The following is a 24,981-nucleotide window of genomic DNA, read 5'->3' as shown; positions in this document are numbered from 1 at the left end:
GCTTTCTAAGCATGAGAACAAGAATTCAGATTCCCAGAACCCACATAAAATCTGAGTCCCCATGTATGGCAGAGATCTCTGGGGCACACAGAATAGCTAGATTAGACTAGACTAGCTCAGTGAGAGAGTAGAATGAACCAGACAAAAACACTGGGCTTCAACCTCAAGCCTTCACATGCACACCTTCATACATATTCATATATATATATATATATATATATATATATATATATATGCAAAAAAATTAAACTATTCAAATGAAACAAAATAGTATAAAATCTTCTGTTATGGAATATCATTTTAAGGTGTGTTATTTTGTTGCATTTGTTTAACTCTGTGAAGCTGTGTTACTGTGCCTGTCTAAAATACCCGATGGTCTAATAAAGAGCTGAAAAGCCAATAATGAGGCAGGAGAAAGGATAGGAAGGGCTGACAAGAGAAAATATAGAGAGAAGGAGAAATCTTGGAGGAAAAAAAAGAAGTAGCTAGAGAAGGAGGAGGAATCCAGGGGCCAGCCACCTAGATGCACAGCAAGCCACCAGAGTAAGAGTAAGATTTACAGAAGTAAGAGAACGGGAAAAGCCTAGAGGCAAAAGGTGACAGTTTAATTTATGTTAAGAGAAGCTGGCTAGAAACAAGCCAAGCTAAGGCCAGGAATTCATAAGTAAGAATAAGCCTCCATGTGTAATTTACTTGGGAGCTGGGTGGCAGCCACCCAAAAGAGCCAAAAGAGCAAAACCAACCAACAATAATATTCAAGATAAACCTAGCAGAGAATATATGGGAACTCAGCAAATGAAGGGATCCTTACAACTGTTGTAAGACAACAAAAGGAGACAGTTTATACCACTGGTTTTCAACCTGAGCATTGGGAATCTTTTGGCAAATCCCTACCTCCAAAAATATTTACATTATGATTCTTAACAGTAGCAAAATTACAGCAATGAAGTAGCAAAGAAAATAATTTTATGGTTGGGGATCACCACAACATGAGAAACCATATTAAAGGGTTTTTGCAGCGTTATGAAGGTTGAGAACCACTGGTTTAGATCTTCTCGAAACAGGTTTAAATAGTCAGGTATTTGTAACAGCTTCCATGTTTACTTTTAGATGCTGTAGCATAAGTACCCAAGCAAACCAACTAAGGGAGGAAAATTCATTTTGTTCATAATCTCAGAGGTTTCAGTCCATGGTCACTGGTCTCGGGTGCCATTGAATCCATGTATTCATGGGAGCAAGCATCCTGATGGACAGCATGTGGTAGAATGCTTGTCTAATAAATTAGTGAATTACTTAACAGTAAATAATATACTAAGAGAGGGACAGACAAGGACAAGACACCCTTCAAAAACATGCCTCAATAACCAACTTCTGGCCATGGACCTTCTACTTTTCACCATTTCCAATTATGTCATCATATTATGGATTCATCAAAGCATTTATCTATTGATTAGGTCAGAACCTCCAAGATTCAAACACTTCCCAACAGCCTATCTGCTTATTCCCTGATAATGAAGCACCTCATAATGAGTCTATGGGAGACAGCTCATATCAAACTATAAAAGCTTTTCAAAGACCTCTGGTACATTGCCCTCTTTGTCCTCTTCCTTACCTCAGCACCTTACCTCAGCAAGAGAAAGGAATTTGCAGTCATGTTATTATTATGTACTCTGGTACTTAAATGCCAGTATAGCTGCAGCATCGCTTTATTCTAGAAAAACTGAAAGTCTAAGATCAAGAGCCCTGTCTTTTGTTGCCTATAAATCTAGCTTCTGAAAAATTGTAGCAACAATCAAATTGAGTATGCTAACATTAACTTTTTTCTGATTAGTTGTGCAGACAGGATCTGAGCACTCTTTGAAATCCATCAATAATTTGGTTTTTTTTTTCCTGGGGAAAATTGAGCATGGTTTCAGGCATTACACCTCCCAGATAAACCTTCTCCTTCCCACAGGATAAACTACTTATTCATTGAGTCAAGATGGGTTTCAGTTCTCACACCAACTCCCCAGGCAAAGCCAGAGGAGAAAGGAAAATACATATTAGCATACACAAAGTACAGAAGTGTTTTCTGCCCACGTATTCCAGGGGTTATATTCATAGCAAACCTCTGAGACTCCATTAATGCAGTGATTAATAAAACATTACTGAGCAGGTTGCCCAGAGAGAGGCTACACATGCTTGTTTAGAGTTGACACATCACCCATCATCCCTGAATGGAGAACTTAGTAGAGCTGCAGTTCTCCAACTGCATATGAATGTGGCTGAGCAGGGAACCTGTCTAGGGACTGAGCTGCTTTCTGATTTATAATGAATAGAACCTGAGAAGAAATGATTGCTACCTTTCCCACAATCTGATAAACTGTTATAGAGATAAACATTTGCATTGAATTAAGCATGTTCATCTATTTTTCAATGTTGATTTTTAATTTCCTCTATCTTTCAATTTTTAGGGCTTCATTTTAAGTAATGCTAAGTGTTTATAAATTATACATAGCTCTACAGTCTTATTATAAATTTTATGTTAAGGAAGAGATAATAATAAAATACTAAGAGAGTGGATTTAAGCATTACTTTAATTGATTGTTAAATTATAATTGTGTTAGACTACATTATATATTACTTAAAGATGCCCATGTCATATGGCCTAAATAAAATTACTTTGCATTAAATTATTAGTCAGCTTGTATTGGTACTCTGAATATCTAGGTTTTTCATTTATATAGTGTATACAACATAAGTGGGTTGTCTTTTGGGTGAAGTACTTAATAATAATAACACCCACACTAAAGGAAACTCAAGGCATTCTTACTTCCAAGATTTTTTTCTAATGATAGAGCTACTTGGCAAAAACAGAAACACTTTTCTGTTACTTTTGACATATACAAACATACTTTTAAGAATCAAGAATGTGCCGGGCAGTGGTGGCGCACGCCTTTAATCCCAGCACTCGGGAGGCAGAGACAGGCGGATCTCTGTGAGTTCGAGGCCAGCCTGGTCTCCAAAGAGAGTTCCAGGAAAGGCGCAAAGCTACACAGAGAAACCCTGTCTCGAAAAACCAAAAAAAAAAAAAAAAAAAAAAAAAAAAAGAATCAAGAATGTTTACATGATAGCCAAGACAACATTATTTACTTTGCAATTAAATAATATACTCTAGATGTCTAACTCATGGCCTAGTTCATATTCAGTAAGTATTCAATAAATATTTGGCCTGAATCAAGGAATCTCTGAAGCTTTAAAATAGGGTAATATGCATGCTTCCCTTGACCTAAAAACCAAGAAGTATAGGCCCATTTATGGTTTCATAGGAATCCAACCCCACTGCAACTTTCAAATCCAAGGAAAACATTTGCTTTCTTGTATGTGGTTGGTATGTCTTATCCAAAATGCTCAGGGCTAGACTATTTTAGCTTTCAGATTCTTGGGGAAATTTTAGAATATTTACAGATTCATAGTGAAATATCTTGATGGTAGAAGCCAAATCTAAATGTGAAAGCCCATTGGTATTTTATATATACATTATACTCATTCCTTGGGGCAATGTTTTAGTTAATAGTGCTGTGTTTGGGCTGTAGCCTGTTACACGTACTTCAGGGTATAATTTTTATTATGCCATGTCTGTCCTCAAGTTACAGAAACTGTGACACTTCTATTTTCAAACTAAGAATTCTCAACCTATAAAAATTATTCTCAAACATCCCCTTATTTTGTAAGCTGTAGTCTCACCATGGACGTGCAACAGTGGAAGACACCTGGGTAATTAGACAGTTCCTGAGATTAAAAAGCATGCATTTCCCTGTCTTTAGCCTGTTTGTCACACTGTGAGTTAAAAAATGATAGTTTATTTGTAAATACAATTGCCATGGATATGTGTAACCCTTCACAAAACATTCATTGACTATCTTCTGGAATGTAGGCAGCATATCAGTTCCTAGATACACAAAAATAGCACACACACACACACACACACACACACACACACACACACACACACTCCCTGCCTGTCAAGCAATCATACCTGTATGTGCCATCACCTGTAAGAGTCACGTGATGATTCCCCTGAGATGCTCTTTTTCTCAGGGCACTTTCTCAAAAGGCAATTAAGCTTTCAGCTATCTATAAGGTCATCTTTCTTCTTTGGGGAGTCAGTGTCAAACTCCCTTCACAGTCAAAATATGTCAGTATTTTTTAAAGAGACATGGTACACCTTCTCTGAATTAATTATTCTCTCTGATTAGGCAAATAAAAGCGTGATTTTATAGAGCAATTCCTGTATCTTCATTATTAGTGATAACGATCAGTGTCTTTTGCCTCCTAGTGATGGCACTTACACTTCAAAGAGAATTGTACACAAGATCAAAGGAACCAGACATTGATATGTAACCACAATTAAAAAACAGCTCTCTGCTATCAACTTTGAAAAGAAATGATTGTTTGAAGAATTCCTGGTGCCCTGTGGCAGATCGCCCAGAAGCTCTGGGTTAACCTTGAGCATTCCAATGGCTGCTGCCATCTCAGACCTAAACACATGAACTTAACAAAATTCAGATAAGTCTGTGTCTCAAGAAAACAATTCCTCCTTTGCCCACATGGTGAAAGTTCCAGGAAGCTGGACTTTAAAGAGAACTGCTAACAGGAGAAGGGAGAAATGTCGGAAATGTTCAAGTGGGTACTGGACTAAGCCCTATCTTGAATTTGTCACTGAATTTTTTTCTCTTCTTAGTGCTTTAAAAATCCTAAAGGCTGTATCATATCCTTTATTCACAATGAACACACAAGGAAAGAAGTATAATTTATAACTGCAACAGCAAATATTTCTTAAACACATTGACGCAGGTATACCACACAGAAGTTTGGGAATTTGACTAGGAAAGGGAAATGAAAAAACAAAAAAGAAAAAACAAACAAACAAGCAGAAAAATACTTCTGATGTTTATTCAATGTGTATTGAATCTTAATATCATAAGTATTTGGAGGGGAGAAAATCAGAGCATTCACAAGGAAGTGACAGTATGAGCAGAAGCAAGAGATGCTCATGCATATTCGTCTATGCCTTAAAATGCATGTAGCCAATGTTTCTGGAGAGGAAGACTTAAAAGCAGGAGTGGGACAAAGTTGACAGCCATGGCAAGCTGTAAGACTAGAGCACTCACCAGGGACAAGGCCATAGATCACCAAGGAACATTCCAGTGAAGAAGTCAGTTCTTAGACCTGAAGTCAAGGAAAGGTTTACACACTGGTGGGAAATGACCATGCTAGACAGTCATGAAGTCTGTGCTTTAGAACATCTTTTGAAGGAGACACCTTTCAGGCTGTTAATATTTGCTAATTTATCTGAGATAAATTAGCTTGTCCAATGCTACAATCAACTGTGTAAGCCCAGAACTACAGTCATTACTGTCCTTGTGAGGAACTAAATGCAAAGGCTACAACAGGTTTTGCCTAATACTGGCCACAAGAAGCAGCCACTAGCAAAGATGCCTAAATTTAATGATTTTGAACTTGAGAGAGGGTTTTCTTTTCCTAAGTCATAAAAGGGTGTTCTGAGAGCTGGTAAGAGTTCTACTGAGGCCGCTGCCATGACTGTGCTACAGATGACAGGAACTCAGCTCATGAGACAGTGGGGGCTGTGGCCTCAAAGGGACTGAGCAGGCAGAGTCCTCGGTTCTTATGGCCAATTGGAAGTGTTGAAAAAAAGGTGAAATGGGCAGGACTCTCAATGGCTGAGAACCTAGATACAGATATAAGGGGACATTTCCTACATGTAGACTTTGAGGATGTTTGAGAGACATGTGGCTAAAACTGCTCAACCAGAAATCAGTGTTGGAGTTTGGATATCATTTAAGTGGTAGTTCAAGCCATGAACACAGGAAAGTTAACACAGAAATGTGGAATAGGAACTGGGATAGGGGTGGTTTATTAGATCTGAGATATACACAGAAGTAAAATGAGAACATAGAGATAGCTAAGTCTTTACAGGAAGATAATAGTCAAGATTTCAAGAAAGGGCAACTAAAATAAGTACCAGAGTTAGTTTGTTCAATTCAGAAACCCATCAAAGATCTTACTGAGAAACATCTTTATAATTACTGTTGTAATTTGAAAAATCATTTTTGTTCATATAACTTTTATCTCTTTAGGAATTCGGTGAAGGGCTCTTTTAGCCCAATCCTCCCTTATTGAAGGACAGGCCAAAGATCCCACTTGGAAATGAGAGGAGAAGACTAGCAGGCAACATTGGCTCCACCCAGTGATATCTCCAGGAGATGAAGATGTTGACAAGACTCCAAGTTCTTATGTTAGCTTTGTTTTCAAAGGGGTTTTTCCTCTCTTTAGGGGATCACAACTTTATGCGGAGGGAAATTAAGATAGAAGGTGACCTTGTTTTAGGGGGCTTATTTCCTATTAATGAAAAAGGCACTGGAACTGAAGAGTGTGGGCGAATCAATGAAGACCGAGGTATTCAACGCCTGGAAGCCATGTTGTTTGCTATTGATGAAATCAACAAAGACAATTACTTGCTACCCGGAGTGAAGCTGGGTGTCCATATTCTGGATACATGCTCAAGGGATACCTATGCATTAGAGCAATCATTGGAGTTTGTCAGGGCATCTTTGACTAAAGTGGATGAAGCTGAATATATGTGTCCTGATGGATCATATGCTATTCAAGAGAACATCCCATTGCTCATTGCAGGAGTCATTGGTGGCTCGTACAGCAGTGTTTCCATACAGGTAAGAATGATAAATGCTACTGCAAACAGCTGTGTCTCTTTTCTTTTGTGTTGCAGGAGGACAGAATTAGATGGTGCTAATAATTTCATCAATGGATGATATTAACAATTTAATTTTTAGTTTCTATAGCTATTTAATGATATGTTTCAATATAGAACATTCAACCACCGAAATCTATTTGAAGCATATTAAGTAGCTACAACAACAAAATAAACTGCTTAACACAATTATTCATTAAAATATAATCTGAAGATCAGCTGGAGTGGATGAGTAGAGACTCAGCGATGAGTGGCTCTGCCCAGCTTGTCTCCCTTTTTCTCCCTGTAATCCGTGATCTAGCCTCAGAATGACGTTAGAGTAATGCCAACAATGCAGCAGGGTGCAAGTACAACTTCTTAAGCATCTTCCAAACTTCTCTGCTATATCCTATCTATTACTATCAGCAGAAGCAACTCAGGGGGCTCAAAGTTGAGGAATAAGAATGCCTCGCCCACAGCACAAATGATGCAAAGTTATACAACATGGTGCTTATAAGTTGAGTTATACCTGGACCTATCCATGTTATCAGTCACAAGAAGGTATGGTATCTATGAACTCTATTTTTCACATGATATTTTGTTCTTTTGTTCAGAGATTAAAAATACAAAGAATTTCTCAGTGAAAATATATTCAGAGAAACCAAATGATTACCAGAAATCAAGGGAGAGACAACTTAGTGGGCAACATGAATTAGATAAAAAGCTGATAACTGCTCTCATAACTTCAGTAGAGAAAGAAAACACATCCAAGATTCCTTTAGGCCTCACTCACAAAGCCACAGAATTTTAGAGCTGAAAAGGGCCAAGAACTCACCCAGCTCAATTTCCTCCTTTTCCCAATTCCCTAAAAGATTGGCTTCATGAAAACTCCCATCGGTAGGCAGAATGAGAGCTAGACCTTCAGTTGATCTTCTGTGACTTTCAGCTACCCTATATGAACTCTACATGCTACTTGAAGTTCAATCTTTTTTTCTGGTGAGAGCACTCATGTCACAGTAATAGGTGTCCATGATTCTAAGAGGCACCATGCTCTGCCTCCTACGAAATTACTATAATCAAAACCAAACACTGAAGGAAGTGATATGATAGGTTCTTTGTATGTCACAGTCCTACTTAAAGAGACTCTATTTGCATTGGCATAGCCTTATTTTTATATTCCAGATTTGTGGCACTTAAAATTCAGTGTATAATTCTGTGCTGTTCTAAATGAGCTATTTCAAATTTCTTTCCTTCTTCAGAGCACATAGTCATATTATGAGTAATTAGGATAATTGGTTTTTCATAAACACCCTTTAACTTTATTAGAAGGGTAGAAAATATTGCACATCTCAGAGCAGATCATGTAAATTTTGCCATCACTTTTATACTTGAATCAGAAGAGGTGAAAATTTCTGTTTGAAGAGGATAAAATTTAAGGTCTTTATCGGACACACTTCAATAACAATTTCACCAGCCAAGTGTCAAACATTTTCCCAAGTACTCTCAATAAAGGATTGCATATACGTTGTTTGGGACATTTGTTTTCTCCTGCAGTAAATTTTACGCTACATGTGTCCCTAATCATTTTTATAACTACTTTACAAGCTACCTTACAGATATTTATCCTATTTGTCTTTGTTCTTTTGATACTATGCACTCTTCAGAAGAAGTCAGGCTAGTTTAAAGGGAAGAAAAGACATATCACATGAGAAATCCCATATATGTTATCAAGAGAAGCTGTGTCTTTCATATCAAAGTACTTGAGTTGCTATTGCATTCACTGGATGTGGGCTCAGTACCACTGTGAAGTATGGTGACTAACTGAGGGAGTGTTCGTGGGGCACACAAGGTAAGTGATGAAGATGGCTGACGTGATGGAAATTGTCCCAGGAAACAGGTAATCAGCCACATGTGAAACAATGTAAATGAGCACAGCATCTTCACAGGCTGATCAGACAGGCATGACAAATGTTCACGTGCAAGGAGACAAAGATCTCCCAGAAGAATAAGGGATGAGCTAGAGAAGAAAGGACAGGGCACTGGGTTCTGCTCTCTCCAGAAATTTAAAACACTTCTGGAGATATAAGTTCCCTGAGCATCTTTCACGTGTATCAACCTCTGCTTCCATGACTACTGTGGTCATACATCCTGCTGTTTGGTGACTGTGGTGATGGCAGGGAGCTGGTAGTACCGCCCTAAATCTTTAAATATGTAGACTTTCTCAATATACACTGAAAGCTTGAACCGACAGAGAATGAAACTAAGTAGAAATAACTGAGCACAAATCCATCACATGATTTTAAACACCTACCATCTAATCATAGCATCCAGGCACAGACCAGAGCCCAGAGTTTCATGTTGAAAAACAAGCTACTGAGAAAGGATCTTAGAGAATGACATTCTGCGTCCATCCTTCGGTGGTTCCCTCAGGTGTTTAGATAGTGTAATGTTTCTGTATTGATGACCCTTGTGTGGGGCGTTTACCCACCAACCCCACAGCTCCCCAGAGTTTTCTTGAAAGCGAAAAGCAGGAAATATTAGATAGAAGGATTTATTGCGGAGAATCTTGTGGAGATAAACAGATAGAAAATAAAGGATAGCCTCGAGAGGGCCTGGAACCTTTTCCAATGGCCCCACCTGTCTCTGCCCCAGGGTTTTTATAGAGACATCAAGGGGTGGGGAGCAAAAGACCTCCTCCCCCAGCACATCCAAGTGCAGACCATCTCAGACACCTGCACTCAGGCCCGTGGTCCTGATCATCCTCTATGCGGACCTGCTGGGTAAAGCCACGAGGAACCCGAGAATGGGCTCCCACACCCTTGCATTGCTGTGACAGAAATACCTAACAGAGACACCTTATAAGAGAAAAGATGCATTTCATCTCATGGTTTCAGAGGGTCTTTGTGCATCTTGGCAAGGAATATGTGGCAATTTCATGCCTCTGGGAACATATGATACAGACTTCCAGTCATGGTAGACCAGGAAGTAGAAAAAGTTAAACCAGACCAGGATGCAGGCCTGTCCCTCAGGGTGACTTCTGCCAGCTAAGCCCCACCTCCTGAGGGTCCACAGCCTCCTATAACATCACCAGCTAGGGAACAAGCTTTCAAAACTCCAACCTGTGGGAGATAGTTCCAATTCAAACCTTAACCAGTTTCCCCTTTAACCTGGGTGACTTTATTGTCCAAATTGCTTCAAAGAGGATATCCTCTCCAGCTTCTTCTTCTCACTAAAAGAAAGAGAATCTCCCAAAGGCAGCCAAGGAGGCACCTTCTACGATGTTAGATCGTATTGTCAGGCAGTGTTAGCAAAAAGTACATGGAATGCAGGATTCTTAATGACTTGCTGGGTTAAGCTATATCACCATTGATGAAGACCTGAATAATTATTCTCCCAATATACTCATTAAGGACACAGAGTGGTAGTCCCTTTATAAAGCAGCCAAATTGATTTCTTAATTCAGTCATCAATGAACTCAGGCATCCAAATTCTTCTACCTGAGCAAATATACTTGGGGGATCTCTCCACACCCTCCAGTGAGCAGGTTTCTTTTCACAGCATTTTGAAGTCTGCCCTGGTGTCCTCTATAAGCCTACAGGCCTCTCACTTTGGGGAATAGAGTGTTTCAAGAAGAGATTCAGGTCGATTGCCTTCAGTTAGGCAATTGTCTTTATGGCACTTACTTAGGAGCAATGTTTATGCTTGTGCCTTTTCAAATGAGCTACAGTTAGCTTCTTAGATGCCCAGTCAAAATGTTCTTCCTTGAGATGTTTCTAAATGGTTAGAAGATACACTGTTTCCCTGGCTAATCTTTACTGCTTGGAGCATCTTTTACCTGGAACATGACAGGTGGAAGATGACCTGGTTGGTACTTTGCCCCGAGTGCAAAGTAATCTCAGAAAAATTGGGATTTGGGTTAAACAGCCTCTAAAAGTTAAGCTCTTAGAAAAGGCAAAAGTTTGCCTTGAAAGAATGTGTGGGACTGCTATCAGTTAACAACACAATAGGAAGAGGCCACAGATAATGATGAGCAAAAATGAATGGAATGGAACAAGGGAAAGACTTTTAGTTCTGTCTAAGTAGATAAGCTGTTTTACCATGCCCTTGGTGAGATGCTTTCTTATAAACTAGTGGATAGTATCTACAGACTTGCGTAAAGAAGACGCTGCCCTCATTTTATCCCTAAACTATAATGTCCTTTGGCCATCCGTATATCTTACCAACTTCTACTTCTTCACCCACAGCTCAGATTCTATCCTCATTGAGAAACTGTTCCTAAGCTCCTTCTAATTCCTTCTGTTCTGGTTCATTAAATGATTTGTTCATTTAGATTTCTATTAAGGAATCACACGTATTTCTCTTTGTGTTGCCAGCACCTGAAATGAGCTCTCTGCAAGGCAGGGCGTAAATGTTTTCAACAAATTCCAAGAATTAACATATGATAACCTGTGATACCTCTAGAACATGGAAAACCCCTAAACGAGGTTTGGATTGGGGTCACAACCATTGCCCTCTCTGTTAGATCATTCTGCATGCTCACGGGTAAGAGCCGAGCCTTTTCCTGAAGTGGAAAACCACTGTCGTATACAAGACAGATGAGGAAGCAGAATGGATGCCCTCCTCTCCCTCTGACTCCACAGGGGCCACACCTGAGAGATCTTGCAGGCTCACACACCATTGGTTCTCAGACAAGTCCAAGACTACACCCTCCTGAATAACTGGAACCGTGGCAGACAAGAAGAGAACTCCATCCTTCCCCTCATCTGGCTCTGTGTGGTCTCTGTACAGAAAGATTATACACAGAACTGGGCCTGGTGGTACAAACCTGTAATTTTGAAGGCAGAGGCAGGAGAATTGCAGACTCAAGGCCAGACTGAATTACAGAATGACTTCAAGGCTAGCCTGAGCAAATCAGCAAGAGCCTATAAGAAAACTGAAAATAAGTAAACAGGCTTCAGATATAGCTCCATGGTAAAGGTGCTGCCTTGCACGCATCAGGCCCAAGGTACCATTAATATATATATATTCAGAAAGCCTCTTAAATGCCAGACACTGCAACACTATTTAGCTGATGCAAGAGGAAAGGGAGCATGAGTCTATTCTCAGGGGGAGACAAAGGACAGCACTAAAATTTGTTTACTAATTTATTAGGAGAAAAACTAAAATGATAGCTACATTTAGTGAGTTCAATATTGCAACTATGTTTATGACAGGAAACAACTAAATGTTCTGTGTGTCTCTCCAGCAAACATTCAACATAGTGATTAAAAGTCTGAGTGCAACCTGACTAGGAGTTATTTAATGTCTCACATCTAAGATGGAGACACCAGTAGCACTTGGCTCACAGGGTTCATTTTCCAACCTGTTCAGTTTTGCTGTTGTTTTGTTTCTTTTTACAACTCTAGTCTATTCAAGAGGAATAAATTCAAGAGGAACGGAGATGACACCAAGTTCAAATTCCTCTAAGTTTAGGATGTTCCACCCTTTGCATCCAATGCCATGCACACATCATTTCCTCTCACAGTGTAGACTCCAGAAACATCCTACTCAAAAGTTGTCTCAGATGGAGTCACTGGGTTTCCTTCTCAGCACTCCCATTCCAGAGCAACCTCCCAACACTGTTTTGAGATCATCCATTGCTCTTGCTTGGCTTTCCAAAAGGAAGGGTGATGCTTTCCGAGGGTTTTATCACAGGGAAGGAAGCACCAACAATAGCAATTAAAGCTGCTTTTGCTAACATTGCTTTATTGTAGAAATTTCTCACCAGAGGTAATTACCTAAGATACACTATATTTCCCTCTGCTTTGAGGTTAATTTGCTCCTTAATTAATTCTCCTTCTGGTCTATATTTATTAGGAAACTACTCTAGTGAGAGACAAGAGGCTGCCACCCAGACCACTATGCATAGGGTGTGAATTTACAGGGAAAGAATAGCCTTTGGCTATGAACTGTGTTTATACTACAGATACTATGATAGACATTATGGGATGGAAGGCAGAGGACAGCTATCCCTAAAATATTAGCAAATGCTTTGTGACTACAGATTACTAAGTAAACTAGTTGAAATAAGACTCCTGACACATTTAGCTAACCCCAAGAAATGATTGTTGTTTTTTTTTTTTTTTTTTTTTTGGCTTTTCGAGACAGGGTTTCTCTGTGTAGCTTTGCGCCTTTCCTGGATCTTGCTCTGTAGACCAGGCTGGCCTCGAACTCACAGAGATCCACCTGCTTCTGCCTCCCGAGTGCTGGGATTAAAGGCGTGCGCCACCACCGCCCGGCTAAGAAATGATTGTTTTAATGACACAATTTCCTTTCCAAATTACTACTAAATATTTCAATGAGTCAGTATGTACAAGGTTCAGTATTTCAATATAGAAAGAGCCAACCCTTATCAGTTTATCATGATGGATGTCCATTGATTTACTGAAGTAGAGGTACTTTTTTCTAATCCTTTGGAAAATGCAGGTGAGAACTAACCATGTTTTTTTAATTAGTGACTTGGGGGATTTAAGCACAATGTTCCCCCAAACACCTGCAGTTAAACTCTGAGCAAACACTGATACTCCAGGCTGTGTATCAGTAGGACTTCAAACACTAAAATTATAATGTTGCTATTTTTGAAAACACCACCTGGCATATTATGGAAATCCCTCTGTTACTAATGACAAAGTCTTAATTCCTGCCAACTCTTTGACTTCATATGCAATATTCGGGAAATGTAGCACAGGAGAAAACACAATAGCAACAATACTTTCAAAAATGATGTTCTAAAGGTAGATCAGACTTTTTTTTTTTTTTTGGCCAAGCGGTCAGAAGGGCAAAACATCTTGAGATATTTGCCACAATTACTACAGTTGAATAAACCAGGTGTGCATCTGGGGAGTAGGCAATGCGCCTGACATTTGGGTATATGTCATCTGGTTCCCAGGGATTCTCCATGGAATACAAACTCTCTCAAGATGACTGAACTGTCTCAAGGTAGAAAACATGCAATAGAACACATGGTGTACAGCTTTTGGAATTTTTCTATAAAAGGCAAGGTTTGATTGGCATTTAAGATGGACACATGAATTAATCACGCATTGCCTTTGTTTACAAAGTAGTTTTAAAATATATCATTTCTATCAAATTTGAAACAATGAAGGTAGGTTGGTACTCCCCCGTGAATTTCATCTGCGAGAGTGGGCTAATTAACTCTTCAACAATTCGCTCTACAGTAAGGAAAGTCCTGTCTTCTCTCGTCTGAGTTGTTCACAGGAAGTGATTTTAACATTTATTTTAAAGTTCTTCCGCCTTCCCACAGTTTTCAACAACTGTCCTAACTTATGACCTGCTTCCTTTCAAGATGGTGACCAACCAAAGATACAAACCAAAGAATAGGTTTCTGAATAATTACTATCAACCAATTGAAATAAGTTTTAGGGAAGCTAATTTTTTTCCTCTATAACCTTGATCTTGATACTTCCATTAAACTGTTCAGAGTTCCTGGAATTACACACTTTCTGGCCTGTTGCTGGAGGGCTTCTCTCCAGGTTCCCCAAGTTCCGCAGTCCCACAATCCACTTATAAAATAATCACTCAGACACTTATATTACTTATAAACTGTATGGCCGAGGCAGGCTTCTTGATAACTGTTCTTATATCCTAAGTTAACCCATTTTTATAAATCTATACCTTGCCACGTGGCTGGTGGCTTACCGGCGTCTTTACATGCTGCTTGTCCTGGCGGTGGCTGCAGTGTCTCTTCCTCCTTCTTCCTGTTTCCCCAATTCTCCTCTCTCTTTGTCCTGCCTATACTTCCTGTCTGGTCACTGGCCATCAGTGTTTTATTTATATAGAGTGATATCCACAGCACTGGCCTTCAAGAATTCAGGCTACATCAGAACAAGTATTCTGTCCATGTGAGGGCCTTGGCCTAGTGACTTTCAAGTTGGATTCCATCCACTGTGATATTTTTAAAACGTCTTTCATATCATTCCTATACTTAAATTTTTAATTTTTAGATCCTAAATAACATTGGTCAAAATATCCATAATGGCCTACAAAACCTTTGGCTCTCCATTGCTACCCCATGTCTTTACCAGCTCCTGTTCCTTTGAGGCACTGGCTCTGGGGACCTATCTGACATGGATAAAGCAACAGGCTCTCTCTGTACTGTTTGAGTTCTCTCTTCTACCTAAAAGCCCTGTCCCTCCTCTCTCTTCCTGGAAAGCTCCTACTTACTTGAAGTTTCAAGTTCATCCTTAAATATTATGGCCTGTCTTATCTCACCTAATCTAATCTGCCACTCTAAGTTGCTCTTTGGTCTGTGCCTTATGCTTGTATCTCAGAATGTGATCCATGCTTATTTTTCTTTATCACCTACAAGGGTATAACTTCCTTGAGGGTAGTGAGAATGTAGGTGTAATTTTTTTTTTTTAGAAAAATCTACATTTTAGAAAAATGCTTTGAATAGACATTATCTTTACCAACTTTAAAGTTTTTTACCTTAGGCTAGTCAGTAAATTAAGTACTTCACATATATTGCTATTTAATCCCTATGTAACTTCATAAATCTAGGAATCACTGTTATTCCCTTTTTACAAATAATGAAACTGATGCCTAAACGATGCTGCCTAAGTTCACACAGCTAGTGAAGGAAGAAGCTGGGATCAGAGTACTGGTCCAGTGCTGGGCACTGAAGCCACACTACACAGTTTACTTCTTTTGTACCTGACAACTTTGCTCAAATAATACAGTGAACAAAGAAACCCAGGATGACAAACAATACCATGTGTATCCCTCTTCCCTGAGTTAGTGAAGGACCTCAAACAGTAACCACTTACAAAAACATCAGGGTACCACTCTCTACTCCCCAGAGTTTTCACCTCTGGTTAGCAACCAGAAACGCTAAGAATGCCTTTTTCTTCATGATTGTATCTTTGTCATATCATTGCTGTACAAGTAACTTCAGGGGCTTCAGAAGAACACAGCTTAGGTTAACTTACGACTCTGTAAAATCTTCAAGAGACATTCCCCAAAATCAATACCTAAGGCACAAAAGGGTGTTTCTGACATGTCTTCTGGCAGTACCTTTGTAAGTATAGCTGTTCAACATAATTGTTAGATAAGATACCATAGACCCCCTTGTTACTGTATGGAACCCAAACCAGTTCAGTTTCATGATTTCTCTTGAAAATTAACTCATGGAAAAAGTGGGAGCTCAAAGAAACAGATTCAACGATTCAGTGGGTTAAATGACTCCTTTTTATTATGTCACTACCTGTAAGTCTGAGTGGGAAATAATTCTGGAGATAGTTCTGTGAAGATAAGGGAACAAGACAGACACTTCGGTGTGGAGTGGCATTGTCACAGGAGAAGCCCTGAGCCATTTTCTGATGTCTGTCTTCTGAAATAATTGGATTTGAGGAATCATTCTTGATCTAAATATCTTCTCAGTCTGATCAATAAGCCCCGAGAACAGAACAGATGAGTTTCAGGACTCATCAATCCCTTGCTTTCAAATGAGGGAGGGAAAGGCATATGACAGTCCAGATTTCAGACCACAGCTGCTCAGTGAGATGATTTCTGAGGACATTAAAGCAGGAATAAGGACAATTGGGGGCATCTTTAAGGATCTTTTTCCTGGGATTTCCATGGACTGACATTGGGACTATGTCAAGATGGATAATGGTAAGAAGCATCTTTGACTCATATATTTCAGAGCCCCTGGAATTCAAGCATGGGTGACTTTTACAGATTATACTGAGCAAATGAGCATTCACTATACTATTATCATGTTATATGATTTCCTAAATTCAAATCAACCCTGGCCTTCTTATACTGTTTTTTTTTTTAATGAAAAAAATTGTTTCCAGATGTGCTGCAGATAATGTGGCCACAAGAAAAAAAAATGACTAATCCTTTTTGTAATAACAGTGTGATTGGCACCCTTTATGGGCAGCTAACTCATGTGATGTGAACAGCTTGGATTCCTCAGGCAGTTTCTCAACTATAAGCCACCTCCAGTTCCAGTTTGAAACACAAGCCGATCTGGTGTTTTATGCAGCTAATAGTTTAATTTGATCTGTCTGAAAGGGAGGAGCACTGGGGTTTCTTAACCTCACAACTTCTAGAACTTCTTCACCTGGCTACTGGACTGTGAGCTGGCAGATGGTTCAAAGTGCAGTCCTCAGTGGTTCTCTTCCAGGCTTATCTAGAAGCATTTAATTAAAAGAACTAAATAAAGCATTCAGCTCTGCATGTGTTGCAGAACAATTAAAGGTGTAGGCTTATTCTTAGAAAACAGCCCCAAAGAGATATGGACATTGAACAGCATCAGAACAAAAGGCAAACCTACTGAGGTTGTTATTGCTAGGAGTCCAGATTCTAGAGACAGTAGCAAAGCTTTCTTTTTCAAATGTATATAGTTCAGTCCTGCAAATAGCATCTTTCTTGGAAGTGTCTGGTGCCTTTCTCCATCTGGAATTTTTGTAACTCAGCATAGGTCCACATAAAAGCCAGCTGCTGTTGTTCCCTTTAATATATCAGCACAGATTTAGAAGCCAGAGCTATGAAAGTTCTGAAAATAATTCTCATGGGGGAAACTCACATTAGTGGGTACTTATTTATACTAGACTCTAAAAGTGCGTGGCATTTTGTGGCTTTTTTTATTTCTTTGTTTTGTCTTTTTTTTTTTTCAAAATGGCATTGTGTCAAGCAGAAGGACTAGAGCGTGTGTGTGACATGGATGTATCAGGGAGAATCTGAGCAAACGGAATGACCACAGACTTAATGTGGGTGCCACAGGTGACTGAATGTTTCCAATTGACATTCTCTTTCTTCACAGCATGAAAAGAACAGTAGACACCCTGAGTCTTTCCCAGAATTCACTTTCTTTTGTTCTTCATGATCTGAGTATCAGCAAAATAAAGGCTGCCACCTAGAATAAAAAGAAATGCATCTCTGACATTGAAAATTATCATGAGCTATAATTCCCAATCAATAAACAAAAGCTTGTAATGTTTTTATTTCTTGAATCCAAAGTAAATGTCAATGTATTTGTGACTTACCAGGCTACAATGAAAACATAATTCTGACTCCTGGATAAATTCAAGGCACCAAAGGATGTGTGCTCCAAAGTAACATTGGATCTAAACTAATGTGAGCAGCTGAGTGGGCCAGAGAATAAGGGCACTTGTCACCACCAAATCCAACAACCAGAGGTTGATCCTCAAAAGCTACATGATAAAAGGAAAATTGTCCTCTGACCTCCATCCTCACATTGTGGCATGTGCGCCCACACCCATAGGCATGCCTGAGTATGCATACACACACTACAAATAAATAAGTATAAAACAGGAATATATACTGCATGTGGAAAGCTTTCTGATGTGAACAAGTGTTTGGATAGTAGTATCATTCCACAATTAGGATTGGTTATGGAAAAAAATAAAGTTTTATATATTCCCAAAGCAAGAATAATAAATGAAAAATTGATGTGACTACTTAGATATCTGTACATAAAGCATCTGTCACCAGAGAAAGCTCACCTTGCCTGAAGACTTTAAGGTCAACTCATTTGGTGACACTTGTCTAAGGTATATGCTTATTTGAGGGCAACTTAAGTATATATGATTTGATTAATCAAACTTCATGATAAAGCACTTAATTTGTTTTATAGTCTTTGGGGAACTGGTGTAGTGACAAACCCAGCTGATGTAGAATTGGCTCCCTTTCGCCTGTTCATAAAGACATAATTTGGAGAAATTGATTTTAATGGTATAAAAATCTTGGCTGCAGATCTCTAAAGGTCTAAATAAATTCCTTATGTATCACTTTGTTTTGATTAAAAAAAGAGATAGAATACAATTAGTGAAGTATTCACACTGCATATCAGATTGTTTTTTGGAAGTGTGTGACAGTAGCTATGCATTGTTCTCTGGATCTAACCTTTGCCTCCTCCCATAGATACCATCTCTGTCTTACAAAAGATGATATGGTAGGGCAGAAAATTACCCATTCACTCATCAGTTCATTCAGTTAACAAACATATTGGAGCACCCTAAGGTCTGAGAGGCATTGAGGATATATTATCAGGGATTAAAAACGCACATTTCCTGCCCCGAAGGTTTGATAAATAACACAGAATTTGCCACATTTCATTTGTGATATTTATAGGGTGATGATCTCATCCTCCAGGGTGAAACTTCACAGTAGATTCTAGGAAAAAAATCATTTTTATCACTGTAGATGGTCAGTCCACAAACAGTTGTTTATGATGCCACTACAAAGTATAGCCAGATAAATTTAAAAGAATGCTTTTGCTTACAGGGAATGATTACTCATGCTCCTCAAATAAAGGAGTTCAGGGCCTCAGAAAGAAAAATGGATAAACACAATATCTTACATCATTCCAGCAATGAATGGAGAACTATTGACAATGAGTTTGGTGTGCAGAACAGATTGAGTTGATCTGGAATGAAAGAGTACAATGAGAGATCTCAGATTCCCAGGATCAAATCTAGTATCTAGCACCTTTTTATAATTGTGCCTCAGTTCTTCAATATATGAAATAGGATAATGGCATTTTCTACTTCATAAAATTATTGTATTAAGATATCATATACCACCACAATAAAGGTTAGCACAGCACAAAAACCCTAAAGGTGCAGTAGTGGCAGACATACCTTGACAGTAACCAACAGCTCCCTAATTGGACTTAAAACCCACTGAACAAAAGGGAAACCAAGCCAGAGTAAGCAAAGTCAAGAATTTTGGAGGAGAACCTACAACCACGACTTTACTAAAGCATAATCCCTAACTACATTCTAAACATTAGTCCTTACACACAGAGATAAGCATGTTCCTCATCCATCATCAAAGAACTCTTTGCAACAGACCATTACAAAAAAAAAATCAAAATGCAGAGTCATTTTGTTCCAATGGACACATCTACAAAACACTCTCACACTTCCACTTTGTGGAAGAAGGGGCAGAAAGACTGTAAGAGCCAGAGGACCACAGAGTTTGCTCTGAGATTATGGCTCCTAGTAATGTCAGAAGCTACATCTATAAAGTCTCCCTCACCAACATGACTGCCCAAACATGAGCTGAAGAAAGACAACAATCAGTGTTGCAAAGTGGACACCAAAGCTGCAAGGCCTCAACTGCACACAAATAACTACAGGCAACTGAGGAATGCTGAGAGTGGGAGAATTAGTCTTCTCTGGGGAAGAGCCCACCAATTAGTTAAACATACACATAAGTAACACTACTCAGATTGAGCAGGTCATATATAGGAATACACATACACATACATACATGCAATAACAATTTATGAAAAAAGAGGCCCTGAATTTGAAAGAGAACAAGGAGGGGTGTATGGAAGAGTTTCAAGAGAGGAAAGGGAAGGGAGAAATGCTGTAATTATAACCTCAAAAATGAAAAAGAAAAAGAGATAACATATCTCCAACAGGACAGGAGCTGGGACAAAATGTCAGGACTAGAAAACATACTGCTGGTCTTAAGACTGCTCCAAAAGTGAGTATTTGAGAACAGGAACTTAGAGACGATAATGGCTCTCTGTCCACTTCTGACAAACACAGAACTGAATCGCAATAGTCCGTCTTTGACTTTAGTCCACCTAGAATTTAGCCCATGTGGACTACTACCTTAAACTTTCATTTTGTACTTTTATTTTTCCCAGTTTTCATCACAAAGAAAGCTCGACTTGTCTCATTTAAGTTTAAACCCAGAAACTTACATCTCAGCTGATGTAACGTCCCCTTGTTTGCAGAAAGGGAGCCTTATCCTCAGCAGAGAGTGGGCTTCACCTTGGCTTTTCTATCTGTTGGCTGTGTACATTTTGAAAGTCACTTTCCCTTATGAATGTCAGTCTCTTCACCTGAAAGATAGAAGTTCAGATCACCTTCATAATTCCTTCAAGCTCTAACAATGCAATGATCTTGAAGATTATTTCTATTTTTGCAACAGCATTCATGAAAAAAAATTAATCTTACTTAGCTACTATATACACAATTTCTTCCAAGCTGCTCTCAAGCTAGGAATGGTGATACATACTCAGTATCCCAGCACTCATCAGGCTAAGACCGAAGGATAATTCATTCAAAGATATCCTGGTGATGTAGCAAGTTGGAAATCAATTTGATATACACAGTGAAACCCTCCACAAAAAGAAAAATATCTGCTTTGAACACATTTTAAAATTTTGCCTTGTATATATTTAATTTGTTATCCAACTTCTATCACTTTTCCTTTTCCACAAGATGCCAGGTAATGTCATTAATGTTTTGTTGAAGTCATGGTCCTCCATGGTCCTCCAGACTACAATTCTTCTTCAAATGATCCAGATAAAGCTGAAAGTGAAATGTACTCTTACTTAGCCCATCCTGACTCCTAATAATTGCTTCGCTCGTTTCTAAGTGTCTGTGCCATATCTGTTTGAAAACTGGGAACTAGAAAATTACCAAAACCATGCCTGTAAATTTATGTCTATTCTTCTTTTATGTTTCCTGAATTTGCCCTTCTTCCTCTTCTATCACACTTTAGCCCTTCCACTGTGGATTTACTACAATAATTCCATAATTTAATCTTCATTTTTCACAATTTATTGATAGCTGCAAACTGAACATGATTTTATGAGCTTTTCTTACATTCTGGAGAGATTTGGTGTAAGGTAAATCATCCATATTATTTTTATTTGTATCATCATTTCCATGTTAGAATATATCCTTATTGAGAAGAAAGAAAGGGGGAATAATAGTGTCATCTATTTTTAAAGACAGGATCTCTTTATGAAGGCCATACAAGCCTCACACCCCATTCTTCTGTCTCAGCCCACCCAGGTTCTGTGATTACAGGCGTCCATCACCATAATCAGCCGTTGTCTTTTATACTTATGGAATCAATTTCTGCAGCCGTTAGCTCTTTTTCAACCTGCTGTGTCTTGTCCTGAAGGACAAGTCAAAGCAATAACAAAATCCACTTCCATTTTCATATTCTGTTTTCTCCTGTCTGCACTTCTCACGAGTTCATGCTCAGCTTCACACTGAGCACAGACATGCTCCCAACTCACCTGTTCCCCTCATCCCTTAACCTTAATCTCCTAGTGCATCCCATCGACCAGTGGGATCTGGGGGTTATCGTCTCTCTCTTTTATGGAGACTATATTGTATACATTGTTTTTAAATCCTTCTTTCTTTCTTAAACTATGTTGCTTAAATAATTTCTACCTATGCAAAGCACAAATCTTCTTTTAAAGTACTTCTGTCTAAAACATGCAACTAGATCGTGGTTTTCCTCCCTCCCCTCTTACTAATAATAACATAACCAGGGAGCTTTCTTCCAAATTTCACACCACTTCCCCATCCTTAGAAGGTTCTTCCTTTATCGCTCAAAATGATGTCCAGTGTAGGAGTTTTCCTTACTTCTCCATGCTTTCTCCAAGAAACCATATGGCCAGTTAGCAAGTCAAGGATGTTTTAAGGGCCCAAGTTTTCAATAAATGAGATCGAGGACTTAGCTGACAACAACCTGGACATCTCCCAACCCCAAATTTAAATTTTACATTAAAAAATAGGCTCGGAGGGCTAGAGAGACTGCTCGGTGGCTGAAGCACTTCCCACATAAACAGAGACCTGAGATTGGATCCCGAGAACCCACATAAAGGCAGATGTGGTAGCACGTGTCTGTGACCTTAGCTCTCCCGTGCAAGATAGGAGACAGAGACACAAAAGAACCCCCAGAAGCCGGTGTTCATGGAAAGGCAGAAGGTGAGCACTGTCCCCTAAGCTTTCCTTGTACCTCCACATATGTGCTATGGCTGACATGTGTTTGCATTCACACGCGAACACACACACACACACACACACACACACACACACACAGAGAGAGAGAAAGCTCCTATTGACATCAGGTAGATAGTGGATGATATCCTCTCTTTTGTGTTCTCCCTGGCTGAACTTCTCCACACTCCAAGCCTCAAACGATGGCCACACAGTAGAGGTAGAGGGGAAGGTAGAAGAGAATAATCATGGCATTGGAAGTCAAATGCCTGGTTTTGCATTTCGATTTTTCTGCTATATTCTAACTGCAAAACTGTGAAGAATTTTCATAAGTTTATAGAATTCACTTTTGAATGTTGAAATGAAGATAATATTTACATCAAAAGACCTTTGTAAATTCCAAAAAAGAAAATACATGTGTGGATTTACACACACACACACACACACACACACACACACACACACACTCATTATAAATGGTAACTTATTTTACAAGAAAATGGATCCATAAAAATACACAAACCAAATTTTACATATTGTTCTCTAAAAATAAGATTAGACTGAGGTGGGGGCAGAAAAGAGATTAATAATCTACTTTTTGTGGTATCTACTTATAAATTTAGAATTATTACTTTTATAACTAGGGAAACTAATTTTAGAAGAATAGCTCACCATAGTAAGAGTATTTCAATACTTTATCATTAATTTGTTGTAAATGTGCTTATAATGTAACTGTGAATAGCATTACTTTATAGTATTGCTCCATGCTGTTCAATATGGATGCCATAGTTGACATTATACTTAGAAGAGCTCCATCCTTACATCTTAACTCAGCAACTATGCTTCCTTTTTCTAGAGTTAGCAGTAGCTCCCTTAAACACACATGCACAGGGGCATGTACAGCCATAGTAAAAACAATGGCAATAATCAGTCGTTTATTCTAGTTCATTGCTTTCCCAAGCAGACTTCAGCTCACTGTACCTTTTCCCAGTACAGAGAATGTTCATGCCGCTATCATGCTGGAGTTAACACAATCTCTTGTGCAGCTTTTCTTAATTTTACATTGTTCTCAGACATTCTGGAGAGGCAGACATAATGCCTGGGATCTAGCAGTCAAAAGATAGGAATTTTTTTTTCTTGAACACTTCCTTACTCTTTTAGGAGAAGAAATTTTCAACAGCTTAGGAACTGTGGTTCTTCACTTCCAGGAAATAATGCCTCTGGGTATTTTGTTTGTTTGGTTGGTTGGTTTCTTTCATTTTATGTCTCCCTAGAGGGTTTGGGTTCTGGTGACTAAAACTTGAAGATGAGAAATGTATTGCCTCAAGAAGAAATGGCCTTTCTGGTGCTACCCAGAAGCTTTACAATCAGGTCTCTGCACAGAAAGGGATTGCATCACCACGGCTGCCATAGTGCCACATAAGCCCAGTGAAGTCCGGTGCTAGGTGTAATGGCAGCACTAGTTCAGGGCCACCTGCCCTTGCACTCAGCCTGAGTAAACAAAAGGTATTCCTATGCTCTGATTCGTCAGTGGGGGCATGTCATTCTGTCCTTAGCAGAGAAGAATTACATGCCACCTATACCTCCAACCAGTCGCCTCCACTTGAAGTTCTTATTTCTCCATTATTTGATGTGTCACGTCTCAGATTTTCCAGCTGGAGTTAAGTGAGAGTTGCTGGAATTGGGAAAGGTTTTTGATAGTTCTGACTGTATCAGTGTTATTCTTAATAGCAGGCCAGATCTCCACTAACATGCTGAGTAGCTGTGTGTGAACCTGGTTGTTGGTTTCCCTTGCTACATGAAATAGGTATTAATCAGGACTCAGATGTACATTGCTTCATGTTGCTTCTGTGGTTCTCAGAGCTCCCCATTTCAAGCTGATCTCCCCGCATGTCATATGTAAACACAAAATTTAACTTGCCAGAAGAAAATTTTCAAAGTACCTAAACTTATACCAGTATATAGTCTTCTGAAATACTCGACTTGTTTGTTTATTAAAGTTGACATGAAAGGTTGTGTAATTTAAAGTCCGTAAAGACAAACCTTTCAGAAGCCAGGAAGAAAAAAAAAACTTTGTTTATCTGTTTTGTTTCGTTTTTTGAGACAGGATTTCTCTATGTAGCCCTGGCTGTCCTGGAACTCATTCTGTAGACCAGGCTGACCTCACACTCAGAGATCTGCCTGCCTCTTCCCCCGAGCACTGGGATTAAGAGCATACATCATTGTGTATATCTTATTAGATATGCATATAATCTACTCTGATATGTGCAATTACATATTTTTTTAAAACTTTATGTAATACTCCTTGATAAACTAGGAGCACTTTCTCTTTTTTTCCTACAATAAATAAAAATAGTGAAATGTTGATAACTGACTTATAAAAAATTTAATTTTTTTACTCAGCATAGGCTTTAAATATTTCAAAGTACTCAATCAACCTTAACA

The 24,981-nt window shown here is 38.9% G+C and overlaps 1 protein-coding gene across 1 annotated transcript in view; it reads left to right on the top strand.

Moving 5' to 3' along the window:
- Positions 1 to 24,981, top strand: part of Grm3 (glutamate metabotropic receptor 3) — a 218,560-nt gene that overhangs the window by 113,233 nt on the left and 80,346 nt on the right. The window contains exon 2 of the mRNA XM_042272706.2: positions 6,141 to 6,734. Coding sequence (XP_042128640.1) covers positions 6,267 to 6,734 — 468 coding nt within the window. The 5' untranslated portion in view covers positions 6,141 to 6,266. The remainder of the gene's footprint in view (positions 1 to 6,140; positions 6,735 to 24,981) is intronic.

Source organism: Peromyscus maniculatus, chromosome 3, assembly GCF_049852395.1.
Source record: "Peromyscus maniculatus bairdii isolate BWxNUB_F1_BW_parent chromosome 3, HU_Pman_BW_mat_3.1, whole genome shotgun sequence".
NCBI classification, from domain to species: domain Eukaryota; kingdom Metazoa; phylum Chordata; class Mammalia; order Rodentia; family Cricetidae; genus Peromyscus; species Peromyscus maniculatus.
This window is presented reverse-complemented; position numbering and strand designations above follow the sequence as displayed.